General features: G+C 41.3%; 1 protein-coding gene across 1 annotated transcript; it reads right to left on the reverse strand.

The window, feature by feature from the left end:
* Nucleotides 1-1,844: 1,844 nt before the first annotated feature.
* Nucleotides 1,845-10,800, reverse strand: ankrd6a (ankyrin repeat domain 6a). The gene is made up of 14 exons (XM_069688340.1): nucleotides 10,637-10,800; nucleotides 10,432-10,530; nucleotides 9,693-9,791; nucleotides 9,494-9,592; nucleotides 9,182-9,280; nucleotides 8,801-8,878; nucleotides 8,525-8,629; nucleotides 8,256-8,321; nucleotides 6,623-6,775; nucleotides 6,296-6,448; nucleotides 5,822-5,935; nucleotides 5,353-5,562; nucleotides 3,829-4,098; nucleotides 1,845-2,465 (listed from the first exon to the last, which is right to left on the reverse strand). The coding sequence occupies exons 1-14, from the start codon at nucleotides 10,784-10,786 to the stop codon at nucleotides 2,250-2,252; spliced, it is 1,911 nt and encodes a 636-aa protein (XP_069544441.1). The 5' UTR covers nucleotides 10,787-10,800; the 3' UTR covers nucleotides 1,845-2,249.
* Between the last annotated feature and the right edge of the window lie 6,493 nt (nucleotides 10,801-17,293).

The raw sequence follows: 17,293 nt of genomic DNA on the forward strand, positions 1-17,293 counted from the left end.
TTCTTTGATATATTCACAAAGATACCACCAGAACACAGTTGGGTCTAATTAAAAATGATTTATTGTATAACTTCTCACAGTAAATGATTAAATGACAGATATGTTTATATGAATGAGAATGTACAAATTCCTTCAGATTATTGATGGTGAAGTGAAAGAGGGAATTTGCGACCGGGCTAACAGATAAAGAACTGAATAAGTGAAATTTAAATCGATAATAATATTTTATAATTCTTCACCCTGAAGAAATGAACCGGCCTACTTTGTGATGACTTCGACCACGGGCCGGAGACGGGTCCAGATGGAGTCGCTCAGAGGTCCGGTAGATGGAAGTCGAATAACCGGGGTCCCCTTGAGGTCCCGTGGTGTCCGTCAGGCAGAGACGTCTCGGTCAGCTGGACGTCGGCCGATTGAGACTTGGGTCGGCGATGTACGGATCGTCACTACTTATAACTCTGATGAACGCTTAGAGCTGGCCTTGCTTGTGGCGTTAACAAAATTACTGTAAGTGATACAGGCTCGTCAAAATGGGTTGAATTGAGTACGTAATCAGCGAAGTTGCTGACGTAGTCTAGGGCTTTGATTACTATGTGCGGTAGAATCTTGACAAAAAGGCACATTTAAAAATGACTAAGTCAAAACTTAACGAAACTCAAAAATAACTGAAAACTTTAAGAAGAACTAAATTAACTTGAAGGAGTCTTGAAACAAAGGGAAGAGAGTAAAAAAGAATCTACCAGAAAACTAAAACGAATCTGAATATGCGTGAATCTGCATGATCAGATGTGCAAGGATCAGGAAGTGTCATGAGGAGGAGGTGTCATGAGGAGGGGTGTCATGAGGAGGAGGTCTCATGAGGAGGGGTGTCATGAGGAGGAGGTGTTATGAGGAGGGGTGTCATGAGGAGGAGGTGTTATGAGGAGGGGTGTCATGAGGAGGAGGTGTTATGAGGAGGGGTGTCATGAGGAGGAGGTGTCATGAGGAGGGGTGTTATGAGGAGGGGTGTCATGAGGAGGAGGTCTCATGAGGAGGGGTGTCATGAGGAGGAGGTGTTATGAGGAGGGGTGTCATGAGGAGGAGGTGTTATGAGGAGGAGGTGTTATGAGGAGGGGTGTCATGAGGAGGAGGTGTTATGAGGAGGGGTGTCATGAGGAGGAGGTGTTATGAGGAGGGGTGTCATGAGGAGGAGGTGTCATGAGGAGGGGTGTCATGAGGAGGAGGTGTTATGAGGAGGAGGTGTTATGAGGAGGGGTGTCATGAGGAGGAGGTGTTATGAGGAGGGGTGTCATGAGGAGGAGGTGTCATGAGGAGGAGGTGTTATGAGGAGGAGGTGTCATGAGGAGGGGTGTCATGAGGAGGGGTATCATGAGGAGGGGTGTCATGAGGAGGGGTGTCATAGGTGATGAGGAGTGTTATGAGGGGTGTCATGAGGAGGAGGTGTTATGAGGAGGAGGTGTTATGAGGAGGAGGTGTTATGAGGAGGGGTGTCATGAGGAGGGGTGTCATGAGGAGGGGTATCATGAGGAGGGGTGTCATGAGGAGGAGGTGTCATGAGGGCCCACGTTTAGCACAATTTGATTCAAACTATGTAACTTCTTTCACTTCACCAACATGTTGAGATACATTATTACAACACAGATCACATTTCAACGATGAGGTCATTCTACCGAATTACTCAGATAAAGAGGTGAGAGAGGAGGAGAAGAGTGAGAGAGAGAGGGGTGAGAGACATAGAGGAGTAGAAAGAGAGTGCCCGCATATTCACGTGCAACACAGAATACTTTCTATCAATGTCACAGTTATCAGAATCATCAGAGTACATTATAGCAGGGTATATAGTTAGGAATCACAAAGTGTATGTGTGGATATTGTCACTTGTGGCAGAAGGGTTGAGTTTTTATGAGGTAAAAGGGTTATAAAGAGGGGCCAGAGCAGTTTAACAAAAGTTCACGTTACATCACGACATGGGTGTTGAGAATTGGGAGGTACATCCAGGGTCAAATTAGATAACTGGGGAGGACATGTGGTTCTGGCACTTTGAGAAAGATACTTCAAAGAGGGTTTGCTACACCCACGTGGACTTTATTACAGTAACTTAACAGTAAACACTATTTTTGTTTATGACTTATCTATTAGCTACATAAAATACAAATTATAGCATCTATGTACTTCTTGTTAATTAGTTAATTAAGTATTCGTTCACATACATGAATACAGTGGATTTGTGGATTTATTTATTAATTTCCATGTCAGTCTCTCGGGCATTGATCCCTGTCAGGGACAGTCAGCCTTTTATCACTGGTCCTCAGCGTCTGAAGCTCCGCCTCCAGCGTGCTGATTCGCTGTAGCAGCTCCTTCCTGTCGTTCTGGGCTCTGAACTCCGCCTGCTGCTCCACCTCCAAGATCTTCCTCTCACACCAACGTTCCATCTGAGTCGACACTGTCTCAAAGAAACGCTGAGTCACCTGACAGGACACAGAAAGTGGTTGACAGTTTTAAATTAATTAATTAATTAGAGGCAGCATGAAGACTGAACCCTTATTTAGAGTTCTAGTGAATGTAGACACGAGAGAGCTGCTGATATTCACATCTCACTCTCTCTGAAAAATGAAATATTCCGTTCACCACAGTAATCTCTGAAATCTCCAAAAACAAGAGCATCCTCAAAACCAAACCAAAAGTCCATCAGCTGAAGAAACGTGATGATTTTGAATTCTTAATGTGAACACACCTGAAACGTTGCTAATAATAATGAAGGTAATCCTTCAACACATCACAAAGATTGAGCCTTTTGTATTTTATGAATATTGTAGGTGAGAAATAAGAGCACAGATTTATATTGTATGTTTGCTAGTTTTCTTATTTTTTTATTATCTGCATTGCTTATCTCTCCTTATGATTAATTCTGATTGATGATGTGCAGCCCTTTGGTCAGCTTTTGTTGTCTTTAAATGTGCAATATAAATATGTAATATGTATATAAATACATTTGACTTGGCTCTGTTGAAGGTAAAGAAGCACACATTGGTTTGGTACATTTGGTTATGATGATAAGAAATAAGAATTTTTCAGTCTACAAGTCCTGATAGAAAGGTTCATATATGGATACATGCTCATCTAATAGTGAATGAGTTTAATATCTTGATGAGTTTCTCTCCTCCGCTGTTGTCTCCTCTCTGAGGGCCAAAACAATTCCCCTCAACACCATTGAAGTTTTCCTTAAGGAGGGAGGGAAGCATGTGTTCAAATTCAAGCTTGAGATGATGGACTTGAATGTGATGTGTGAAATAAATAATTGTCTGTATGTGATCTGTCTGTTGGTATTTGATGGGTTTTTGGACCCGGCTAACCTGTTGAATGGTTTGAGAGTTACTCATTAGGCTCCTGTGATGTTATGACATTCATGCTGGTTAGAAGTTGTGTCTTAGTTGAAGGTCACCGGGGAACAGGACATTACAACCTGGTGGAGGACCTGCAGTCAGGTGCTGCAGCTGCTCTTCTGGCTGCACCGACTCAGAACCGACTCTGTGATTAAACAACTTTGACTGTTTGGTTTAAATATTTACTGACACGTATGACGTGTGGCTTGTTATTTGAAGGACTTCAGATCTGTTATCTCCCTCAGAGATGTGCACACAATGACATCACATGTAGTAGATCACAGCAACAAGACCCATCTAGTAACAAAACAAAATGACGGTCTGAGGCTTGAAGTAAATCATTTTGTAGGATGAAGGAGTACTTGAATGAAAGGTTCGGTCCGGTCCAGGCCCATCACTGCCTGAGGAGGTGGCTGGTCCCCCCCTCACCCCCCATTAATCCACTCACCTCCATGGCATGCAGATTGTTCCTCTCCTGGCTGAAAGTGGGCTCAGTGGGCCGGTCGAAGATGAACTCCGCTGTCGTGGTGCTGTCAGCATTTATCCCGGTGTGCCTGCTGCCTCTCAGAAGCTCCCCGAAGTATTTCCTGTGTGGTCTTCCATGGGTGTGGTCCTGACGTGGGGTCAGTCTGGCCCCCTGGTCGTGGATGGTGGACTGGCTGCTGCTGTTTGAGAAACCCTCCCCACGCGATGGCACCACTTCTGCTGTGGTGTTGTCCTGCAGTCCCACAGGTTGCCAGAGGGGGTCAGCAGAGCCCAGCAGGAGGCCCACAGAGCGTTTGGCAGGCAGAGGAAACAGGCTTGTGTTCTCATAGTCATCTAACAGGAGAGGCGAATAAAATAACATTTCTGTTTTCATTTAGTGTTCGCTTCATATCAAATGACTATAATGTACAAATGACAAGCAGCAGACAGAAAAGAATGCATCATTCCCTTCAGTCATATAATCTTTCTAAACTCTCCCTCATCCATGCTGTACAATTATTATTTTAAAATGCGAGCTGTTTATTTTGATTTAAATTCTACATGTGAAAAACTCATGGTCCACTTACTATGTTTTTCTGGACCTTTCTACCAGATCTCATGGTTTTCTTCAGTGGACGGAGCTATGTAGTTATGGCTAAATTGGCATCAAGTGACCTACAGATCAATTATCTCCATGACAACTGATAAAAAAAAAATCTATAAATAATTGAAATATGTTTTTATAAGTGTTTCTAATTCCAAGATCCAGAATAAACTGTATTGCATAAAGAAGTAATCTCACAGATTTGATTTTAATTCAATGTCTGACAAGTGTCCATAACTGAATGAGTTAACACAATGTTGACCAGCCATCAAAGCCCTTCCTGATCCAATTAACACGTATTTATATAGTTAGCGACATGTTCTCCATCACTCAGCAGTGTTTTTATAGGGTGGGGAGGAGCTAATGCAACAGGCTTGCTCTTAAACTACCGACCAACTGATGTCATAAATCTTTTTCAAGTGAAGTCCAAAACCAAGCAGCAGTTACAGTTTATCATCATTGATGCTGAAAAAAGAATGAAACAAATACCGTTATTAATCTCAACATTTTGTTGCTTAATTCATGAAAACATTTTAAATTTCCTCAACTGATTTGATCTTAAAGGACAAAAAAGTTTTCAGTGAAATATTACATGACACTAGTTTTATTTTTTTTGCAAATTAAAAAATATTTCTCTGCTCGAAGTTTCCGTAGGATGTTTTTGGTCACTTTGAATGTTTATTCATAGTTTGTTTCAGTCACAATCCTGGGTGAAGCCACTGATACTGTAGCAGTGATCACAGCCACCACGCACTGCTGAACACTCCTTTAAAAGAGAACCATCTGCATTGTAGAAGCTGTTCTCATCATACCTGGTGACCTGTTCACTTTCATTTCAAAGTACGTCCTGCTCCCCGTTTGCTCCGGCTCTCGGCTCCCCAGATTGCAGGTCGACTCTGAAGGCAGGATGTTGACATAGGTGGCCAGTGAATTGCTGCTTTCTCCAGATAAGACCGACAGCAGAGGGAAAGATTCATGGTCAGCTTCTGCCACCGACTGCTCCACAGATGGAGACGGCAGCAGCTTGAAATACTGCGCTTCGTCTGGGACGTGGACATCCATGTCCTTGACCTGGGAGAGACACCACCTCTTCAGTTCATGTCTCAGTGCTGCCTGTTTCAGACAAGAATCAAAGGCATGTTTTTCTTTGTCTTGTATTTATGAAGTGACAAAACAGACAGAAATTCAGTCTAAATTTAATGAAATTATTTACTGTATTTTTGACTTCCATTTCACTAAATCAAAAATAACCTTTTTTAAAGTCTTACTGTGGGCTGTCAATCATGACATAAACCTCCTCAGAGCTCAAACATGAAATGACATCGTTCCACATGTTTCCTGTACATAGAGAAAGGGAAGGTGAGCAGTGTACCTGTGTCATCAGAGCCTCCTCTCTGCCCTGAGCAGCTCTCTGTTCCATCTTGTCAATCACGTGTTTCCTGTCTGCTGCTGCTCTCTCCTGGTTCAGCATGTCCAACACTTTAATCTGCTCAAACCATCACATAATAACTCTGTAACTTAGTTATGATGAAATGGGTCTTCCTTTGAGTTGGGTTTAGTTATCTAACTTCTAAACTAACTGACAATGTTTATTACAAGTGGAGACTCAGAAACACAAAAACATCCAGAATTATTATTTTTTTTAAAATGGAACAAGTATTACTGTTTTCATTTCCTTCCAAAGATGAGAGGGCAATCCACACAACATACTATATATACAAGTGGTTCTCCTGAAAAAACAGACGTTGGTATCAAACTTGGAAAACCCGAATGAACCAATGTCTTCCGACTGTGAAGCTGTTCAAGAAAAGTGAAGTCATGATTGTAGAGGAGAGTAGAAGCAGACCTGGTGTCTGTTCCTGCGGTCCATCAGTCCCAGCCGCCTTTTCACCTGCTCCTCCATGCTCACAATGCGAAGCCTCATCTCCCCCTGCGTGGCTTTCAGCTGCTCCTCCAGCTGCTTCACCAGAGGCTGACAGTAGCAGCCAGTGGCCGGTGCCTGAAAAGAGAAAAGTCACGAACAGCCAGCAGCCTCCCCTCCTAAAGGTTTCTACAGCACCTGCTCAACATAGCGAGTTCCTAGTTATTAAAACTCTGCTCCAAGCACTTTGGTTTTGAGGTACTTCACTGTTTTACCCTCTCAGCATTAGGATTTAACGATTTATAAAAGAACCTGACAAACTTTTCCTTCCTTGTCCCGGTAAAGAGTGTAGACCTGGTAGGTTTTTCCGTTTTGAGTGGATCTATCGACACCATGGTCACAGAGCGGTTCCTTCTTCGTGCGGGAGTCATTCTTGACTTTAGGGATGTCATCTCCATTCGAAGGCTGCAAAGAGGTAAAAGTAAAACGCTCTTGGAAACAATTGTAACATTTAGTTTTCCTTGATAATACCCGACCATCTCTTCATGGAATATTCTCATCTGTGTTTAACATGCAGTGATTAAGACATCACTCTTTGAACAGGTTATTCAGCTGTGTTTCTCTGATCATCACTACAAACATCAGCACAGTTATTTTGTTCGTCATGTAGCAATTATATTTAAGTCTCAGAATATTGGAGCGGGGATTCTGAAATACCCTCAAGGATTCTGGTCTGCGATGGACCTCTGGAACCTGTACAGCAACACGGTTTTTATTCTAAGAAGTAGTTCCTCCTCCATGTTAAATGTGTGAACTATGGTATATAAACACAACTCAGTGATACAGCATCATTATATGACTACAATACTAAAGTAATGAGGAAGATGAGTGGAGCAGCACTTCAACCCTGATATTTATACACTGCTGTAAAAACTAAAGGGAACACTTAAAAAACACATCCTAGATGTCAATGAATGAAATATTCCAGTTCAAATCTTGATTCATTACATAGTGGAATGTGTTGAGAACAAAATAACATCAGAATGATCAATGGAAATCAAAATCATTATCCATGGAGGTCTGGATTCAGAATCATACTCCAAATAAAAGTGGAAAAATCAGATCACAGGCTGATCCAACTTCTGTGGAGATTCCTGAAGACAAGTCCAAATGAGTCTCAGTAGTGTGTGTGTCCTCCACGTGCCTGTATCACTCCCTACAACGCCTGGGCATGCTCCTGATGAGACCACGGATGTTCTCCTGAGGGATCTCCTCCCAGACCCGGATCAAAGCATCGGTCCACTCCCGGACAGTCTGCGGTGGACGTGGCGTCGGCGGACGGAACGAGACACGATGTCCCAGATGTGCTGGATTGGATTCAGGTCTGGGGAACGGACGGGCCGGTCCGTCGCGTCGATGCCTTCATCGTGCAGGAACTGCTGACACACTGTAGTGGTGAGAGCACTGGCAAAATGCAAAAGGGACCAAAAATCATCCAGAAAGGACGAGGACAGAGAAACAGTCTGTGGTCACCACCTGCAGAACCGTTCCTTTATAGGGTTGTCTTGATAATTGCCTCATTTCCACCTGTTGTCTGTTCCATTTGTACAACAGCAGGTGAAACTGATCCACAATCAGTGTTGATCCTAACTGGACAGGTTGATTTCACAGAAGTGGGATTTATTGGAGTTACATTGAGTTGTTTAAGTGTTCCCTTTGTTTTTTGGAGCAGTGTATTAAAGTGATGTAACAGTGAGAACTGACTCACAAAATCTATCTATCTATCTATCTGAGAGCCAATCAGCTGATCCCAGTGTGACTTCTGTGTTCTCAGAAGAACACGAGAACATATTCTGAATGTTCTGAACGTCTCCTGGCAGCCTCCACTGTGGACTCACTGAGCCTCTCTTTTATTGAAGGGACAGGTGAACTGCTAACGACTCACCTGGATGGCTGCTCTGCTCTCGATTTGCTCACTGCTGGGAGTTTCCTCCACCAATGAACTGCTGTCCTGCTCATGACACATAGGTAAGATGAACAACACAAAATTCATGCACAATATAACATTAAAACTGTAGTGGACAACAACAAACACTACTATTTTAGTTTCACTGTACAGATTTTACTTCATGTGACACATCATAATAATTTTATTAAAATTCAAACAAACAACTGTCTTTAATGCACGTTATGAAATATTGATTATTTTCTTACTTTTTCTGGAAGTGTTTCTATTCTGGTGACAGACTGAGTTCTGTGTTCTGCTTTCAGTCTTTCTCTGCGTTTCCTGATTGTTCTTCCTCTCAGCAAGCGTTGGACCTAACATGAGAACACATGGTTACATCACTACTTTTTATTATTCATTAACAACAATAACTATAACAACAGAGAAACTTTGAATGCAATTACAAACACAGTCCTTTTCTTTTAATCTAATCTAATACCAGAATACAAACTAAAAGAAGATAGTTTGTGTTTCTGCAGATCCACCTGAGGAGCTTTGGCCAGAAGAAGTGACAGCTCTCTGTGATTGTTATCTCTGGCCTTGTCGAGGGCTGTTTTTCCTACCTGGAAGACGAAACACAAAAGAAAAAAACAGCTCTAAGACCCAAAATGTGTAATTTAAAATTGGATTTAGATTAAATTTGGAGAGAAGCAAAACATGTCGTGTTGTGAAATATATATTATAATTGATGGCTTGCTCACAGTACAGTATTACAATAGCTTACGTGAATGAAAAAGGACAATCACTTATATCAGACTGTTATTGCCAAATCATGACAATGAAGTTAATAGATTATATGAGAGCTCATGATCAGATATTTTCCGTGTCATTCCACTGTGAAATTGAACATGTAAAGTGCAACTTACTTTGTTTCTGACGTTGCCATCAGTCCCAGCCTCCAGTAAGAGCTCAATGGTTTTCTTATGATTTAGAGCAGCAGCCACATGGAGAGCTGTGTTCCCTCCCTACAGGTCAGCACAGACACATGGACAGTCCAGGGGGACTTCATACATCAACCATCCAAATACACACAGCTGAAATAAAGTCACTAACCAGTGAAACCATGAAAACATCCCCACACATCAGTTAAAGCATCCACATGTTCTTCCACGGGTGTTGTAGTTTGAAATAAAAAAAAAAATCCCTCCTTATATCTGTTGATGTTTAACATACTGAACCTGGTTTCTCTCCGTTACAGAGCACAGCGAACTCAACAGGATTTTCACCAGAGTCAGGTTGTTGTAGCGAGCAGCCACATGCAGACAGGTGTCCCCCACCTGCAACCACAGCAAAGCTTCATATTTCATGTAAAGGTCTGACTGTGAATACATGGATGGAGTCCTCATTTTAAAATAAATCTCTGAGAACCAGACTCACATTGTTCTTGGTGTCTGGAGCTGAACCTCCGAGCATTAAAAGGCGAGCGGTCTGAGCGTGTGCGTTCTGACACGCCAGGTGAAGCGCTGTGTTTCCTGCCTGAAAGAACATCATCCAGTTACTTGACAATAAAGACAGCTCATAACTTTCCGAGGGGAAAAACCAGGTACTCTGATGTTATCTACATTTGGCACAAAGGTCCACGGTGTTATTCTCAAGATAGAGCAAATGACAATAAAAATCTAAAAATATGAATAAATATATATCAAACATGCAGTCAGTTCATCAAGTTAAAGTTGGAGTGAAAGGTGGGAAACTATAAATGAGCTTCAAATGACTTTTTTCAGTTCCGTTTGTAGATTTAGGTCATCAGGTTACAAGTGAGGAAACACTGCGATTACCGTTAAAGACACATCAGTCAGCTCCAACTATCAGAGACCTACTTGGTCTGTCCAACGTTCCTGTTCAGTTGTGAAGTAGCTCCAAGAACAGCAGCCTGTTATTTACAACACGATATCATTGAACATTTTTCTTTGACTCCATTAACATATTTTTATTTCATTATATAACTTCCAGTGAATTTTGAGGTCTGTATCAATATTGCCATCATGATGCAAAATATCTAGAATACTTTTATAATTTTTTTTCTATAACTTGCTATTTTCTTTTATTTATTTTCTTCACAGAACAGAAATAGAGATGACATCTTTTGTTATGAATATTAATAATCCAATCCAACCTTGTTCCTGATGTGTACATCGGCTCCAGCCTTCACCAGCAGTTTGACACACTGAGAGAATCCGTGCCAGGACACCTCATGTAGCGCCGTGTTGCCGTCCTCAAACAGATGCGGAAACAATATTGTCATCACAAACTCATCACTTCCAGCATGTTCCAGAAGGTGTGTTAATGACTTGTGACTTGTAGAGCAGCTCCACACTCACTCTGTCCCGCAGGTCTACAGCACAGCCTCCCTGAATCAGAGCAGCTATGTTCTCACTGTTTCCCACCGTGGCACTTTGATGCAGGGCTGTGTGGTGACCTGAGCCGTGGCATAAAGGTGGAGGTACATGGACTGCTGACTGTTCACTCATCACTGCTGGCACACATTCAGGCACATTTACCTCCAGACTTCTGGTGTCCGAGAGTGTTAGATCAGTGAAATGGATGGGCTTTCTTTCTTTCATTTAAAACACTGCAGTGGTCTGTACTTTTGTGTCTCTGTCATGTTTTACAGTGAAATAAAGTAACAGAAATATAAATGTCATTGTGCCGTTGACTGTCATGTTCCACGTTTCTTTCTGGATGTCCAGTGTTTGTCTGCCACCTTCCCTGTTTCCTGCCAGTTTATCACATGACCTCACCTGCAACCATGTCTCTGATCAACTGTTTTACTTCATTTTTAGCCAAATGGCCTTAAATCTTTGACTTCTATTCCTGCGTACCTTCTGGCCTGTTTGTAATCTGTGTTTTTGAACATTCCTGAAAATATGGATCCTTTTTTTGCTGCCTTTGTTTTGTTGTCTGTCTCCGTCCTGAAACCTTGTAAGAGCTTCATCTATAAAATGTGTCTGTCTCAACTTTAACATAAAGTATTGATACATTCAGAGACATTTGACATTGTATCATAAGATCAACAAAACCTCTGTAACTTTAACATGTCCGTGTCAGTACCAAAGCACTCGGACATGATTTATAGGTTTGTGACTTCCTGCCATCACAAAAATAAAAGCTTTAAAGTCAACTGAAAATGTCCACAGCAGCTGTGGTGCGTCGAAAAATGTTAAACTTTCAAAAGTTTCAGAATTACAGACAGACAGACAGACAGACAGACAGACAACAATATTTATGCACCAAAAGTCATCAAAGTGTCTTCAGTGAAGACTACAGCAGGATAGACTGGATAATCTCCTGTTCTCCAACAAGGCAGCAGAACTCTGATCCTAAACACAACCAAACTCTTTCTCCCATTTTGTTGACTGGCTCATTGAAAACCACTGATCTGGACTCTCATGGTGACTGTCCTTCTCCTTTAATGGGAAGCATCTGACCCAAATGACAAAGGATTCAGTGCTGCAGTGTTTGATGTGATAGTCAGATTATGCTCCATGGCATAGGTCAGCCTTTAATCTGTGCTAAACAGTCCTGAACATGAAGCATACAATAGTGAATTCATTGCTCCCCCTTCACTAATCCCTCCTGTATTACATACGACTGTCCTCATGTTTGTCTTGTTACACCAGGCTGGGTTTATATATTTGTACTTCTACTGAGAGATACTTTATGCTGTACTGTTCAATGTCTTTTTGATCACAGGATCAGCGCTGGCAGCATTTAATGTGTTGCAGTGTGTGTTGTGCTTATTTATTTTTTGGAAAGATTTAAAGCTGGTGACCACTGACTTTTTTTCCAGCATCCCCATTGTGTCTGAGTTTTGCCTTTACCAGGCCTCTGGTCCATTCAAGCTGTCATGTAAAGTGATTTAGTTGTCTGACATACATCAACTTTTTACGACTTAACCAAGACAATGATGGTTTGCCTAACTTTATTTCATTATTTTGTTTGACCTGATCCCAAATGGCATGCTAAAGCTGAAGCACTCAACCCTCACGGACTTCACTCATGTCATATCTGTGCACAGCTGTAATTTTTCAGTGTTTTAGCCTGTTAGGGCTGGAATTGTTTTTAAAATGGGACACAGTATTGTGACATCACACGCTGCTTGTAAACAACGCAACGCAATTGGAAAAGAAAGAATGCCATACCTCCAGGAATTATCTGAAAATGTCTGCTTTTGATATTGGAGTTGACGGTTTATATTAGTTGGCATTATACATAATATCTAAATGTATGAAATGTGTTTGTTTAATAGACCTAAACCTTGGAAAGCAGTAAACATCAGCAAAGCCAATGAATATGTTTTAATTTCAATACAAAAAACTTTATAAACCGGCAATAAATAATCACAGCAGCAAGTAGAAGGTGATGTCACTACTTCTGAGTTGATTTGGGCTCTACGATCTGTGCTTGGTTTGTTTACATTTATAGTGGGTGAAACAACGTCATAAGGACGGCTATGTTAGTAATTCGGCGATGAAATATGGGAAATAACCTCAGGAAAGTCTGCATAATTGCAGACTCGCAGAAATGACACAGAGAAGGCCAGAAAGTCTCAACCAGTGCTCTCACAGATATGACAAATGTACATTGGTACAGCCCTAAGCCCTCGTTGGTTTACCATGAATGCGCCTCACAGTCCGTGAGTGTTGGGTTTGTGATTGTCCCTTCATGTTCTTGTGAATTTCCTGTTTTACTTTGTAACTCCCCTTGTGTCTTATTCCCTGTGTCTTCACTTTCTGCCCTTGTGTCATCCTGCCTTTGTAATTGTCTTCCCTGATTGTTTCCACCTGTGGTCAATTCTTTCTCCGCCTCATGTGTCTAAATTCTGCTTGTTGCTCAGGTGCTGTGCCAGACTAGTGTAGTTGACATGCCCAGCAGTTGTCCCTCTGTTCTGTAAGTTCTGTACTGACTTGTGTTTGGCCTTTAGAACCTTGTCTGTTGGGCCTACTGTACCTCTGCCTGGTTATTTGGCTTTGTGGATCAAGCCTTTCATAACTTCTTCCTGTTAGTTCACTGTCTTTACTGAAGCTTGATTCACAGTGTCACTTTTGTGAATCATGCTTTGGAGTCCAATACCTTAAACATACAGTGATAGTATGTTAACAATAAAAGATTTTCATGTCCATATTAGCAGTGTCGTGTAATGTCAGAATGAAAGAAGGGTAAATGTATATCATAATGATGATTACTTTAATATTAATAAAGAAAGAAGCATATGGCAATTAAAAAAGTGTAAATGAGGAATCTACAAATCGATCGAAATAAGGTTTGTATAAAAATATAATTTAATGTATTTTGGGTTTACTTTTGTTAAAAAATATAGAATTATAAAAAATAAAAAAAAAATAAAAAAGTGTTATATTCTTTACCTTATCCTCCAGTTAGCCTGGAAATGTCGGTTATGCTGCAGAAAAAAAGAGCATTCATGTAAAATCCCAACAATCCTTTGAAAGAACTGGTAGCTGTTTGTGGTGTCAAAGAAGATGCTGCTGCAAAAACTACTGGCTGCTTACTTGGTGTGTGAAGATATGCTGAGAGGATGCCAGCTGCTTTAATGCATTATAGCTTAGAGAGAGAGAGAGAGAGAGAGAGAGAGAGAGAGAGAGAGAGAGAGAGAGAGAGAGAGAGAGAGAGAGAGAGAGAGAATGGCAGTAGTGCTTCCATCTACAATAATAGCTCTAAGCCTCCATCTACATTTGTGCACTGCTGTGTAAAAAGGTTTAAGATGTGAAATCCCAACAACATGTGAGCTGCTTTCAGGCTCATGTAGTGAATGTCAATCACACACATTCTGTTGGTGCAGGTCTTTGGTAATTTTTTCTGACGTGCACTCCACAAAGATTAACATCACAATGAAATCTGTGACTCATCCTGCTGTGCAGTGAAAGATGCTATTAAGAAAAAAAAAAAAAAAAAAGTATTCACATCAAAAAGTTAATAAATTGAAAATGGGTGAGAGGGTGTGAGTTTACATACTTTTTAGTTCAACCCACAGTGATCACCAGATTGCTTATTACCTGTTAAGGTGGTAGATATCTCTGGACCCCCTGCAATTTGCGTACCAGCCTCGTGTGGGAGTGGACGACGCCATCATCTACCTGCTGCAACGAGCTCAGTCTCACCTGGATGGAACCGGTGACTCTGTGAGAATCACTTTCTTTGATTTCTCCAGTACATTCAACACCATCCAACCACTGCTGCTGAGTGAGAAGCTGTGGGTGGTGGGGGTGGACGCGCCCACCGTCTCCTGGATCAATGACTACCTGACAGGCAGACCACAGTTTGTCCGTCTGGGCAGTGTGCTGTCTGATACGGTGGTCAGTGGTACTGGAGCTCCTCAGGGAACTGTTCTGTCTCCCTTCCTGTTCACCTTGTACACCACTGACTTCCAGTACAACTCAGAGTCCTGCCATCTGCAGAAGTTCTCTGATGACTCTGCCGTGGTGGGATGTATAAGGGATGGACGGGAGGATGAGTACAGGGCAGTAGTGGAGGACTTTGTGGAGTGGGCGGGAAGGAATCATCTGCTCCTTAACGTGGCCAAGACCAGAGAGATGGTGGTCGACTTCAGGAGGAAGGCGACGGCTCCACAACCGCTGAGAGTTCCGGTGAGAGGAGGTGGACATGGTGGAGGAGTACAAGTACCTGGGTGTGTCCATCGACAACAGACTGAAATGGAAGACCAACATCAATGCTGTCTACAAGAAGGTGATGAGTCGACTCTTTTTTCTGAGTAAACTTCGATTCTTCAATGTGTGCAGCATGATGCTGGAGATGTTCTACCAGTCTGTTGTGGCCAGTGCTTTGTACTTCGTTGGGTTCTGCTGGGGGAGCAGCATTGGAGCCGGTGACACCAACAAACTCAACAAACTGGTTAAGAAGGCCGGCTCCATCATCGGCTACAAACTAGATAGTCTGGAAAAGGTGGTGTAGAAGAGGACGCTGATCAAACTATTGTCCATCTTGGATATTCCTGTCCACCCTCTCAACCACCTGCTGCAGGGACAGCGGAGCACTTTCTCTAAAAGGTTCCTCCAGCTCCGCTGTCACAAGGACAGATACAGGAGATCATTCCTGCCCACTGCCATAAGACTTTACAATAACTCACCTCTGGCAAAATCCATCACAGTACAAAAACACTGTTGACTGTGTTTCTTGTTTTGTTTGTATATAATATATAGATATTTAATGTACTGTATATATACTGTATGTACTGTGCATTTTATATTTATATTTTTTACTTTATTGCTTTTCTATTATATTATTCTATTCTATTATTATTTGATTCTATTGTTTCTATTATTGCTCCTGTATGTATGCTGCTGTGTCGAAAAAATTTCCCCCCGGGGATTAATAAAGTATATACCTACCTACCTACCTACCTACCTACCTACCTACCTACCTACCTACCTATCTACCTACCTATCTACCCTACCTATATATTCTTTACACATAATGTCCTGACATTGACTACTTCTCATGCACTGAGCATATATCATAGTGTTTTACTATTTCCACACATCAGTGTAAACTACAGTTGTGTGAAACAGTTTCAGATGTGTCTGGTTCATTTAGTCTTTTAGTTGTTTCATGAGGGAGGCTTAAAAAAACTTCTTTTAAGTGTATGTGTCAGAGCTGTTTCATGACTTTGCCTGTCACAGATAGCTCAGATGACCGGACCAGCAGCTTTTAGTTTCTCCTCCAGTAAGATTGGTACCCAGAGATGACTGGGCTTTCTCAGTCTCTGCTGTGCAGCTGTGGAACAGCCTCCCCATGGAGATCAGGGCTTAAAATTAATGAGCAGTTATCCAAGCTTGACTGAAAACATATGTAAAGATTTTCCTTTTTTTAAAAAAAAATTTCCATTGAAGATTTTTGTCCAGGCCCAACAGAGTGCACATTAAAGAAATGGTCAAGATTGTTTGTGAGTCAGTTTTACTATGTTTATGTGTTTAGTATTTTTGATTGACACATACTGCTTATTGTGTAACAGTGATATTGTTCATCTGCTCTTTCACCTTTTAGTGTCCATCAATTCTACAGGTTTTGTTATCGCTTGATGACACAGGGTTAAGGCAAATAATGTTCTGTCACTCCGGCTCCCCCTGGTGGCCTCTACTTGAGTGTTAGTACTAGAAAAGTGCTTCAATAGAGATATCATGAAGGACATCCCTCCTCAAAACATGTAAACTGCTAAGTTTGTTAGTACATAGTTTTTGGATTGCTCATGTCTGTGGTTGGTAGCGTTTTGAGGAACCCTGCACATTAGTCACTGACATCACTGAAAAACTCACATATGCCATGATGATAAGTTGATAGACATCATTAATAATATCAATTTGGTACATTTCTACATTGTTAACAGTGTTAAGATTTTTAAGGTTATTTGTTCCTTACTGAGAGATTGAACTGTTGGTTGTACAAGTGCTAACGAGGTGACAAAAAGTTTAAAATGTTTGATATTTGTAAAACTTCATTGTTCAACTTAATCAGCACTGAAACAGCACATGAACACATGAAACATGTTTTCTGTTAAAGTAATTGTTGTGAAGGTTTATTTTGTGACAGAACTAAAACAAAGAAGTTATAAGTTTATTGTTGAACTTGAAAAATATAGTAATTTATTGAATCATTTGCATATTCCTGTCCCGCTGCCACCCCCTTTATTCCCCCCCCACCCGCCAACCCGAACCGAACCGAACCGAACAGAACAGAACAGAACACAGAGTTCCATCATGACTGAGTCCATTCAGTTTGATACAAATTTAAAAGAAACACATGTAATTTATAGCACTGTTCAGTCATGTCATTATCACTCGTGGCGCACTTTTTATTTCACATCTCCAGAAAGACACAAATACAAGCTTAATAATGACAAATATTAATACTGCTTGCTCTCATACTTTTTATAAACGCCTAAGTAACGTTGAAGTGGAACAAAATACTCATGAACATGGGAAATATACTTTTCCACTTCATCC

The sequence above is a fragment of the Brachyistius frenatus genome, unplaced genomic scaffold (genome assembly GCF_029030835.1).
Source record: "Brachyistius frenatus isolate BFR_SWC_R1_liver_20210118 unplaced genomic scaffold, ASM2903083v1 Contig_567, whole genome shotgun sequence".
In the NCBI taxonomy this organism is placed as follows: domain Eukaryota; kingdom Metazoa; phylum Chordata; class Actinopteri; family Embiotocidae; genus Brachyistius; species Brachyistius frenatus.

Coding starts and splice junctions, on each gene's coding strand:
- ankrd6a (XM_069688340.1), bottom strand. CDS start 10,786: ATGAGTGAACAGTCAGCAGTCCATGTACCTCCACCTTTATGCCACGGC. Junction 8,322..8,524: donor TAGAAACACTTCCAGAAAAA/GTAAGAAAATAA, acceptor TGTCATGAGCAG/GACAGCAGTTCATTGGTGGA. Junction 5,936..6,295: donor ACCGCAGGAACAGACACCAG/GTCTGCTTCTAC, acceptor TGGTTTGAGCAG/ATTAAAGTGTTGGACATGCT.